Genomic DNA, 12244 nt, shown 5'->3' on the forward strand with positions numbered 1-12244 from the left:
CATTCCCCCCCTCCCTATCCCCCCTCTCTTCATTCCCCCCCTCCCTATCCCCCCCTCTCTCCATTCCCCCTCTCTCTCCATTCCCTCTCTCTCTCCATTCCCCCCCTCTCTCCATTCCCCCCCTCTCTCCATTCCCCCTCTCTCTCTCCCCACTCTCTCTCCCCCCTCTCCCTATGCCCCCCTCCCTATCCCCCCCTCTCCCTATCCCCCCCTCTCCCTATCCCCCCTCCCTATCCCCCCTCTCCCTCCCCTCCCCCCCCCCCCCCCCCCGGTGGCTGAGCTGCAGTGTGATTGGCCGCGGGGTTGGCCGGCGGCACGCGCCGCTGTGTGCAGTATAAGAGCGCTCGCGTGCCGTCCCCGGGGGTCAGTCACCGGCGCTGCACCGCGAGGCCGGGACCGCGGGGGCGGGGGAAGGGGGGGGAAAGGTGCGCGTGGGGAGAGACGGAGCCGCCATGGACACGGCGCTGGAGCACTTCCCGGGACTCGACAGCTTCTCGGCCGCCTACTTCGACGACGAGGACTTCTTCACGGACCAGTCGTCCAGGGACCACCTGGACGGGGACGAGCTGCTGGAGGAGGACGTGGACTTTCTGAGCAGCCAACTCAGCGAGTACTACAGGGAGGGCGAGCACTGCGACTCGGGCATCCTGTCCTTCACCTCCTCCTCCTCCTCCTTCTCCTTCGACTGCCTGGACAGCGCGGCCGAGGTGTCCCCCCGGCTCAAGGGCATCGGCAGCCTGGCCAGGAGGCGCAGGAGGGTCCGCTCGGAGGTCGAAATGCAGCATCTCCGACAGGCAGCCAACGTGCGGGAGCGCAGGAGGATGCAATCCATCAACGATGCCTTCGAAGGGCTCCGGACTCACATCCCCACCCTCCCCTACGAGAAGAGACTCTCCAAAGTCGATACCCTCCGACTGGCCATCGGGTACATTAACTTCCTCTCGGAGTTGGTGCAATCGGACACGCCTTTGAGAAACCCCGGACACGATCCCGCAAATCAACCGAAAAAAGTCATCATCTGCCACAGGGGTGCAAGTAAGTGGCTCGCGTTTACTCTGCGAACGGCTGAACATTTTTTTTTTTTTGGGGGGGGGAGAATGCGCTGCGTTAACCTTTCCTTCCCATCACCTCGAGGGCTTTCACGCAAAGGCGATTTGCAGCGGCTTCCTTTCGCTGTTCGGGCTCAAACGCCACTGGCGAAACGCTGGCGGAGGCGTTTGCGAGGGGAGGGTAACCTCTCCGGGTGTTTTTCGTTGGGGTGAAATGTGTTTGATTCATTTCTCTTCTTTTTTTTGTTGTTGTTTCCTCCTCTGCCAGGGTCGCCCTCTCCAAACGATCCAGACTATGGATTACCTCCTCTCGCGGGTCACTCCCTGTCCTGGACCGACGAGAAACAGCTCAAAGAACAAAATGTCATCAGGACGGCAAAAGTGTGGACCCCCGAAGACCCCAGAAAAACAAACACCAAACCCTCTGTGAACAACATCGAGAACGAGCCACCCTTTGACTATGTCTCGTAGATGTTGAATCGGTCATTTTCAATCCCCAATCGTGTATATTTAATGAAAATTAATATATTCCCATACGCAACTTTTCACGCGAAGATCAAGAATGTGTTGATATGTAAATCTATGAACCGTTAATTTATATATTTATTATCTGAATTAGTTCTGTGCAAAACTGCGTTCCGAAGGCTTAATATATTGAATTATGTTCTAATCAGTTGTCTTAACGATGTGTTCAATGATTGTATTCCGACTTTACGGTCTAATTGGTTATATTTGGATTTCTGACAAATATTTTTCAATATATAACAATTAATTTATTGTAATATATACCTTCTCCCCCTATACCTTGTAAAATAAAGCTGTTGAAGCAATATAAAAGTCTCTCGCTTTGAAAACAGGTGTGTTGGAACTTCTGCTGGACACAGTTTGGTTAAGATACACTTTCTAAGTGCATAACACTCTCCACACATGACACGACATAATCATTTCTGATTAAAAATGTCATATTGCAACTTGTTCCCCCCAAAAATAAAACTTTACCGCGGAATGAACTCCTGCATCAGTTATAACGTGGTATCTTCATTCACACAAGCCACTTACGATGTACATAAGCTCTTTCCCATCCTGGCAAAAAGCGCACCCCACCCCCCCCCCCCCCCACTCCACCCACACCACACACACACACACAACAAACAAACAAAAAAAAAGACATCTACTGTCTCAGTCAGTTTCAATAATTCTCGTTTCTACTGCCATGTGGGTTGTGACAACTCTGTTCCATTCTTCTCAGACTTTAAAAGTCATTCATAACCCGTAAAACACAATGAATTCTGGTAACACGAAGAACATAATGCAGAATCTACACACTACACAGACTTGACAGACCTCTGACTCAGGAAATCTATAAGACATTGGCAGTACAATGTAGTGCACAACGATTTTCATGTTATACAGTGCGCCTCGCGTCAATCACCCTGTGGACACATTATGCAAATAAAAGCAATACAATGTGTAGTGCTAACATTATACATGGCGAGGTTGGAAGTATCTATTTTGAAATGAATTACAGACAGCTAAAGTTATGACAAATGCTGCATTTCTCAAAATAAACCAATAGCTGGGTCCAACGGTGCTCTCCTCAACAAAAGAGGATCAAAGAAAGGTTCGACGTGAAGAATGTACTTTAAAAACGCGATAAAACTTAAATAAAAGTGATTCGATCTTGTAGATGCAATAAAATAAAATCCTCGGAAGAAATTCATTCCCCCCCCCCCCCCCCCCCCCCCCGGGCTGTAAAAACATAAAAATAACGAAGAATAACATCTAAAATAATGTTTTAAAAGCTGCAAAGTAAATAAATCGTAGACAGATTTAGATTAAGCCTATTGCACTTCAGATAAAGTCACATAAGTGTTGTCTTTGATTCTGTATTTCTGTTTCTGCTGCACGTTATCTTTGTTGAATAATGGCAAAACTCTGTAGGGTTAAATCTAATTATTTTGCATACACCTCACAACATAGAAATCCCATTATTTTGAAAGCTTGGTACAATGCCAAAGGAAGAGAGCCTGGTGACTTTGTGTGTTATTATTCCACTGTGTTGTCGGGACCAGTCACTCATTTTTGGTATTTAAAAAGGCCAATAAAGTCCTAAGAGAACCATGACAAAACCCCGTTCCCATTTACTTGCAGTCTCGCCTGGTGCTGCACAGTGCAGGTGTTTGAGGAGGGAAATTTCCCGTGGCATTCAGTCTGACTCGCAGCTTCGCGGCGGCTCTGCCGTCAGTCAGCAGCAGCTCAGGGGTTAAAGTGATAGCAGGAGCTGCTGGGCAGATGCCCTGCCCAGACCCACACATGCACATCGCCAATGCAATGAACCCTGCAGATTTAGAAACGGGGGTATATCCAAGCGGATGGGAACTAGCACCGCAAAAGCCAAGTTATAATTACTCTTATTTGTTGGGACATTATTCGTGCAGCAGTCGTTACAGATTTAGTGTCTGACCTGTCAAACTGCCTGGGCTATTTCGACCTGCTCACATCAATCGGTGCATTTGTTTTTTTAATCTATCTGACTTTCCACACCCAACTTATCTTTTACAATTCATAATAAAAACACAATATAAATATTAAATTATGTTTAGTTTTCTTAAATAATGCAATTCAGGTTATTGCTGGCAGTATTAGGAATGGCACAGATGCACCGAAACGATTTTAGCAATTATTTGCAATTTTTTAATGGCATTATATTCCTTTAAAAATGCATCTTATGTCAGGCTTTAGTGTAATTAAACATTTGAAAAATCCCTTAATCGATTTTCTGTACGTTGCAGGGAGACTGGAAATTTAAAACTGATTCGGTGTTGTACCAACACACTTTTTAAAGCCTTTACAGCACTTGTTTAGATAGCACCTTTTCATTTGCTTTCCTCTGTTTGTGTGAATACAATGCCCAAAAGCATCCTTTAGTATTGTGCAGATCAAGCGGAAGACTGGGTCTTCACATATAAAACACTCGGGTTCCTATCTTGTCATTCTTATGTCTTGTTTTGGCAAGTGCTTTTAAACATGACCTCTTGAGGAGTGACAGCTTCTCACTGACTTGCTGGTAAACACTTAACTGTTGACGCCAGGATAATTTCAATATTAAAGACAAACAAACAGGCCAAACAGCTTATGACATGAAATGGGTAATGTTAACATACGAAACAGGAAAAAATGATGGATAAGGAAAAGTGTGGATAGCTTACATTTAAATGGGAATATTTAGATGTCCAGGTTTGATGGTCAGCGAGTGTTGTGTAGCCTCGCAAGCACCAGCGTGTGGACAGTCAGTGTTGACAAACATTCAGTTACTTTATTACCAAGGAGCTGTGTGTCTCCCTAAAAATATTCACCTGATACTAAAATGTTCCAACTTGCAAACATTTTTGCCAAACTGAAAGTGTTTGGGGGGTGGGGGGGGGTGGGGGGTAATGTTAAGGTGCTTTTGGCGAGCATTTTGCAGAAGTGCGGTGGTTTGGATTAAGTGAGAGGCATCAAAACCTTCACTTTAAAATCACAATGGTTTCAAATATTTTTTAAAAATACTGTCTAAGATATGAAACCAGGAGAAATAAAATTCAAATGACTGCAACAAAAGCAATGCGCATGAGTACACCTCACCTTAGGGCAATGTTAACTGGCCTACCCAACCTTTCCACAGGGTTAATGGAGCTTGGACTGGGGCCACCACACAGCAACATTTAGATTGTCAAATATTTCAAATCTACAAACTCATTCACTTTTCATAATGTATCTTTCTGTGGACATCGGATACCAGCTGTGAAGTGGAGATGATCACCAGTGAATTCTCTTCGGTAAAACCTCGTGGGTAATTTTTTTTTCTTTCCAACGATCGTGCAGCTTGTGGTAATCGCTGGAAATAATTCTACAACAAATTGCATTTTATATATCTGGAATCATTCGTATGAAACGATTCCCACGACGGGATGTGAGGCTGGCCAACAGGTGTTCGGATTTGGCCGAAGCCAGACTCTGGCTGCAGGGAAACCCAGTGAGGGAGAGCTTTGCTTGCCAGAAACAGTCTGCAGTGGCGCCTCTTGCTTTACATGGCGTGTAAGACACAAACAATCGAAATGATATCTTTATTGCTAGGTTCATGTCCTAGGCTATAACATATCAATCCCTGTCGTGGTTCTCTAGGATGCACCTGGTATTTCAAACTTGTTCTTTTTTGTGCTTCTGGTCCTGGACTGCAGCTGCCTAAAACAAGCAAAGAGAGAGGCCCTTACAATGTCTCCAAGACGTGTTGGCATGGTTTGCTTGTCTTTAATGTACCATTAACTATTGTCTTTGCACAATATGGGAACTGTAAAGCATGACATGTGTTATAATAAAACACATTTTCAATTATACACTTGTACTGGAAGCTCTGATGCAAGCAAACAAACACGCCAAAATCTTGTTTTGTCTCTCTGGGTAAATCTACTGGCAATTAGACTCAAGCCCACTGCTTCCCTGATCAGCCAATTAAAATTTATGTCTCCTAATTTTTCACATAGAAAAAAGTCTCAGTGCTGGCCCCAAAGACATTGATTTTCCTGCTATCACCTGGCGTTCAGACCTTAGTTCCATTTATCAAGAAGGGAAACGTCAGGCGTTACATAAAGTGACTCTGTTACCATAAGGCTCTCACCATCCTGTCCCATTGTTTTCCCTTGTTAATAACTCATTACCAGGATTTAACAAATCAACCATTACATATGTTTTGTGTCTCCATATTTTGATCCGTACGATTAAGCAGATGTTGCGATTCAAAATTGAAAAGTCCAAGGCTACTCTACACTGAAAAAGGAGGGCAGCCTCATCGACGGCCTAACAATGAGCTTCAGGCATCTTCAGAAAACATTTACGACCAATAACAGACTTCAACCTGCTCTATTTCAACCATTGTGAGCTTTGAATAATTAAGGTTAATAGGAAAAGGTTTGTATACTTTGAATGCCAGGACCACAGGTGCGGGGTGGCATGATGAATGATTTGCCTGATTTTTGCCAAGCTCAAGTGCTCTTCTCGTGGATTTTCAAGCGGATGGAAAATATTGTTATTTCTTAATTCACAGCATTACTTTCATTCGGAACAAAGCCGCACGATGAAAAGCTTATGCTGTAATGAAACACGCTACATGGTGGCCGCCACGCTTTCCAAATAAAGGGCGAGTCAATGCCAAAGGCGCGCTGCGTCTGTGCGCAAGTCCTCCCTGCAAACCAACACAAAAAAAAGCACCCTTTCCAGCCTTTTAATGCTTAAAACCTATATTTTTACTCGTTTTGCACTTGGTTCCTCGGCCCTCGGGTGGCCTCGCCCCGGCCTCTCGCATTGGCGAAGGGTCTGGCGCCGCTCCGCTCTCAGAACCAGAGTTGTGCAACTTCCCAAAACTTTTCCAAAGTTTTCGCCGAAGTAACAAGTGCACCAACGCGCGCATGCGTACGGGATTTTCTTTAAGCAAACATTGCTCAACGGAGCAGAAGGATAGCGGGTAATAAGCCGAGGAGGGGAGGGCTTCTCTTGTAAAATATCAGCCACACTTTAGAGGACAGTGTATCTTTCTGTTCTGTGCCACACTGTGCACATCCCATTTCCCCGATTCTTTGCTGGTGGCTGTTTAATTTGTTGCTATTTGAATAGCAAACCCTCTGGAGGGTTCAGATTGGTGCGTTTCAGCCGCTTTGGAGCCGGGGTCCCTCTCTCGCTCTCCGGTGCGCTGCCTCACAACTTGGTCAAACTGTGGAAGTGTTACAATGCTCCCGGATCTGGGACCTCACGGCCTTTATCTGCACACAGAATAACCCGCAGCCCGCACATTAAAAACAGGTTTCATTAAGATAGCACCATCTCTTTAACCGCATTAAATATTGACAATGACTGGGTGCAGTTGGTGCTTTTCCCAGGCAGTGACCCCTTTTGAAAGGCGACTTGGGACAACTGCATATCTGTTTTATTTGTGTTTTTTTTTCCATGGCAAGCAACGTGAGGGCAACCTAGATTATATTCCCTACTTAAAAAAAATAAATAGAAAAGGTAAAGTATGCAAACATTTGAATCCAGTTTTAATTGAAGTTACGCACTCTGTTGAGGAGTTTCAATTCTGTGACTTTATTCCTCACTAGTCAGTCGCATCCCAGTTTGGTTCACATTCTCCCATCTCAGGTTAGATGTTTCCACGCATGAACTATGAAAACATGTATGCACATAATGACCATTTATGGCGATTTCACCCCACCGATGCCTTTATTTCCCATACAATACTGACCCAAGGAAGCGCGTCAAATAAAGTGTGCCATCTCCTATATTTTAACCACCCCGTTTAAAGGTTCAGAGAAAACATTAAGGGATAGTATATGTGCAGATAGCTCTGAATGTTTGTTAACTCCGAAGGCAACGCTACACCTTACATGCACTTTATGACCATCTTATTCCTTTCGGATACACAGATGAAATTATAATAAATAACGCACATGAAAAATAAATATGGAACGTATGAAAGCTGACATTAAAACTGTTGGTTTCTATTTTAAAGCTCAAACTTGTGAGCCTATCGGTTTAACTCACTAATCTGCTCTCATCGTATAATTAGAAAAATAATCCGGAGTTGGGGTACATGTTATCGATAAAATGTCACCTTCAGAATTAATAATAACTTTCAGTGACAACGTGCTACCCAATTACAACACAATTTAAGAGATTTATATGATTTAATGAAACTTTCAGACAAAAATAACCTTTTCACAAAAGCAAATCTATTTCCTAGTTTAATAGAGGCCAAAATCTCGGTAAGATTTAACAACTTGGAATTTCACAAGACCCCCCCCCCCCCCCTCGTCCCCCCAAGACACGTTTATTTTAGTAACTGGATTGTAGAAAGGGACACACTCACTGCAGTTGATAACAATTGCAGATCTATTGATGGAATGGGAAATTATGTTAGTATTTTATAATCAAATATTAAAACGTGAAACGTGCAGTTTGTTTCTGAACACCTAAAGGCAGAATGAGTCTTACATGGTGTGTTAAATGTATGGTTTCGCGCTATGGCCACTTCACTGCCCCCAAGTGTCTGCAAATAAACGTTAGTAGTGAAGGAGTCATTTATCTTGGGGAATATCGCCTTGAACACTTATTGACCAGTTTGTTTTCAAACTTTGCAGACTTGTTTGATGCCCCCCCTCCCCTTTGATCTCCGCTGACTGAGGCCATTCAACGGGACAGCCCAAGGAATAGTGAGGCTGGTACCTACTCGAGTTGCTGCACTGGCAATCGCTGTCAGCCTCTGCTCGCATTGTTTATGCAATGTTTTTTTTTAAAAAAATTGAAAAGTGTTGGTAATCGGTATATTTTGCAGGTGTAGAATGTGACTAACAACCATGCACAGTTGGTGCTCTCCAATGGCGAGGGTATGACAGAGACAGCTGGCTCAGTTTTCAATCTGAAAACACCCCCTCGGTGGACCAAACACAACGACAGTGACCTTTCTGCGGGAAAACCAGAGATGTGCCTTTGACTGAATTAGCCATAAAGACGTCTTGCTATGACTTTTGTTCCGAACCAAAGCATATAAATATCGCGTTAAATATGAGAATTGTTCACAGCTTTTTTTTGGGCTCCTGGGAAATATTACAGTGCTGCTTTGGCGATTCATTTTCTTACAGAAAGTCACAAAACGTTTTGATGAACAGACGCACTATTTGAACATATTACAAATGACCTCAATGTTTTCAGCACTGAATTTATCAGACCATTCATCTGACAATACTTTTAAATGCATCATTGTCATGGACTGGGGTTTGATAGATTAGCGAGAGGCACAAAACCCCTTTCCAAGGTCAAGTTGAAGATCTTGTTTAGAGTTTTACTGGGTTTTGTTAAAGCTGCAGAATAGTATCTTTGTATCTGTGAAGCATTCTGGCAGGTCTTATGAAATGTTGAAAGTCACTCCTCATCGCACTGGGAGAATCCAGACACTTGCCGAGGGAGTTAACAACATAAATTGACAAATTAAGAAGGGAAGTTTATAACAGTTTTTGAAATTATAAATACTGTCCCCAACAAATTGGAAATGTGAAATGCGTTTTAAATCTCATCCATATATATATATATGTGTGTGTGTGTGTGTTATGTAGTAACACTGATATGGATGAGATTTAAAACGCATTTCACATTTCCAATTTGTTGGGAACAGTATTGTAACATGAGCATATATATATATATCATAGTTTGGTGGCGTTGTGAGCAATTAATGATACCTGCATTCGTTTTAAAGTTCATTACATTTATGCGAGTTCAATAGCAACAATTAGGACCTGAATATCTTCTGAGGTGGGCGCTTGACTTTGGGATGGATTAGATTCTCAGGCAAATCGGTGCTCACTCAAGACCCCAGAATGTCCAGCAGACACTTTCATCCGCAGTCGTCGGCGGAAAGTATTCCAGTGCAACAAGTTTCCATGATGTACTTAATGTGCTCGGGAGGAGGAGGAGGAGGAGGGGGGGGACATAAACTCATTACAATCTAGCGAGCTCAGGCGACCTCTTTTGTTCAGCAGCACCAAGTAGAGGCTTCGTCAGTTGCCCGCTCCTGAAGTCCAAAAGCATGCGTCATTTTTCACCAGACTCGTCTCATCCTCAAAAGACAACTATCAAAACCAGCCCTGAGCCCTTTTAGGCATGAATTACTTTGCTTTCCAACCGATCTGTTTCCCCCTATTATTTGCATTTCTCAGCAGGGTTTTTTTTATTCCCCCCCCCCTCCCCCCCTGCCCCCCCGCAAGACTAATGCAGCTGCGAGTTTATCTATGAATGCATCTTTCATCGCATGGATGAGATAGGTGAGTAGCACAGACGCGTTTCTCCTCAATAAAAACAATATTTCGATGAGAAGCTAAAGCGATCTTCTTCCTCTTTTAATTTAATAAACACCAAAGGAAACGCTTATGGGTTAAACGTTTGAATGCACTTGTTGGTATTTTTGCCATAGTTTCACCTACTCCAATCGTTTATTTGGAATATTCAGCTTGATCAATACGGTCATAAAAACATATTTATAGGTAAACAATTATGCTGATACGTTCAGGAAAAGATTCCTATGCGTAACTGTTCTAAAAGTTACTTTGTATATTATTATTGGTTTATGCACTTGGTATAAATGTCTTAATCAGTCCACACTTTAATTCACAGCTCTCGTGTGTAACTGTTCATAATGAATATGAGTGAATTATCTTTCTACTTGGTTAACCGATATATTTGACAAGATATTTATGATATGAACAAAAAGAAAATTGATGAAATCTCATTTTGTTGGGTGCAAGTTGAGGACAAAATCCACGAGCTATCATGGCTTGTTATCTCAGCCGATCATTTTGATGCATTGAGCAAGTGAGTCAAATTTTAGATTCTCGCAATACAAAAAAACGTTACTGCAATTTTGTCGAGAGAACCAGGTGTGGTAAAGAACAGTGACATTATGTAAAGAAACGAATTATTCCGAGCAAACCCTTCCCTTTCAGAGAGGGAGACACTGAGACACACATGGCTGATCAAGACGGATGTATCTTACGTATCTTGTACATTGAGAAAATTCAGTGAACTAAAAAGCTTTGCTAACATCATTCCAATAAAGTTTATTTGCAAGACGTCTACCCATGTACAGATTGCTTTGTTTCTTTTATGCAAACTTCAGTGCAAACACGTTTCCACATTGGGAATCACAGAAGCATCTCAACCCTTACACACACAAGTGCATATCGAAATGACTGAAGGTGATGGTTTAAGGGTCTCTGGTTTGGCTGAAGGTCTGCTTGTAGAGGTAGTCAGTTTGCTATGGAAGTTTTGTGGAAATGGCTGAGAGCCAGTTCTTGGAAGCGATCCAGCCCTAATTCAGATTAACTATTTTTTGTAAATGTCTGCTGCTCGGAGACCCAGCACCAGTACAACTGCTAGCAATCTATTGCTCTGGAAATCACATTACCCCAAACGGATGAGTTTGAAGCACCCAAGTTCCTAAAATCCATTTTTTTTATATACACATGTAATATAATGCTTAATTGATTTTAAAGCCGTAGTAGATGTGATCATAAATCTACCATTGCAGAATGGCAAGGTGACTAACAGGTATCGCCAAAAACACCCGTTAAGTTACAAGCAGTTCAGGACGAAATAGCAAGCTCTCTGTGGACCTATGCATTTCCTCCCTGTTTCATTTGTAGGTTAAAAAAAGTGAAACTCTCAGTAAAGAAAAAACAAAACCCGAGCTCTCGCTAAGTAAACATTGCAAAGAATTTAACAATGAATCCAATGCGACAATGAACGGTGGTGTATTAAACTAAGGCTTGAATAAATTCCCTTCACATTACAACCTCTCAGCGTTAAACACAGCACACAACTTCTGACAGTTGATTTATGAGAAAGACTGGCAAAGACAGGGCTGTATTTTACCATGACCGACACATCGGAAAAGGAAAACATTTGACCATTCAAATCCTTTAAACGTCGTTCACCTTCAACTTCAGCGAGAGACGCCATGGAAAGCACAATACGTTATGATTGGGAAAAAAAACTGGTATTGTGTATCAAAATGGAGAGTTTGCTGAGTGCAGATTCCTTCTTCTGCAACCAGCTGGCGCTGTTCGATCTGTGTGGATCACCATGTTTAACATAAACACAGTCTTGCAACGAGTTACAACCGAGAGTTCAGAGAAACAGAGATCTTTTTTAGCGTTATTGAATAGTCATATCAAGAGGACAACAAACCAGATTCATTTACAATGTCAGACAATAGTTCAGAGATTCTAGGTGTTTAACATATAGCTTTAATGTGCAGTGCCAAACAAACATACCAAAATACTTCTGGGAATTGTTCCAAAAACTCAAGTTTCTCATCATATCGACTATACAGGAATATTCTCAATGTCTAGTGTTATTACTTACTTGCCTTGAATGCTCTTAACTTTTCTACTGCACTATTTTATGTTTCTTAAGAAAGAGACGCAAATGACAATACAATTCTGTACATCTCTAACACTGTCTGCTGCAGGCAGGAACTTCTGGTATCAAGAGGAATAAAGAACCCGTAGCTCCACGAGGAACACCACGGTGACCTTTGCGCAATATTTATTATTACTTGTGCGGCACAAAATCGTACAGTATTGATTTGAGACATATATATATATTCATTGACA

General features: G+C 42.6%; 1 protein-coding gene across 1 annotated transcript; it reads left to right on the top strand.

Annotated features, from left to right (window-relative positions):
• The first annotated feature begins 452 nt into the window (after positions 1–452).
• ptf1a (pancreas associated transcription factor 1a) lies at positions 453–1541 on the top strand. The gene is made up of 2 exons (XM_007889728.1): positions 453–1035; positions 1318–1541. The coding sequence occupies exons 1-2, from the start codon at positions 453–455 to the stop codon at positions 1518–1520; spliced, it is 786 nt and encodes a 261-aa protein (XP_007887919.1). The 3' UTR covers positions 1521–1541.
• Positions 1542–12244: the final 10703 nt, after the last annotated feature.

The sequence above is a fragment of the Callorhinchus milii genome, unplaced genomic scaffold (genome assembly GCF_018977255.1).
Source record: "Callorhinchus milii isolate IMCB2004 unplaced genomic scaffold, IMCB_Cmil_1.0 Scaffold2, whole genome shotgun sequence".
NCBI lineage: Eukaryota > Metazoa > Chordata > Chondrichthyes > Chimaeriformes > Callorhinchidae > Callorhinchus > Callorhinchus milii.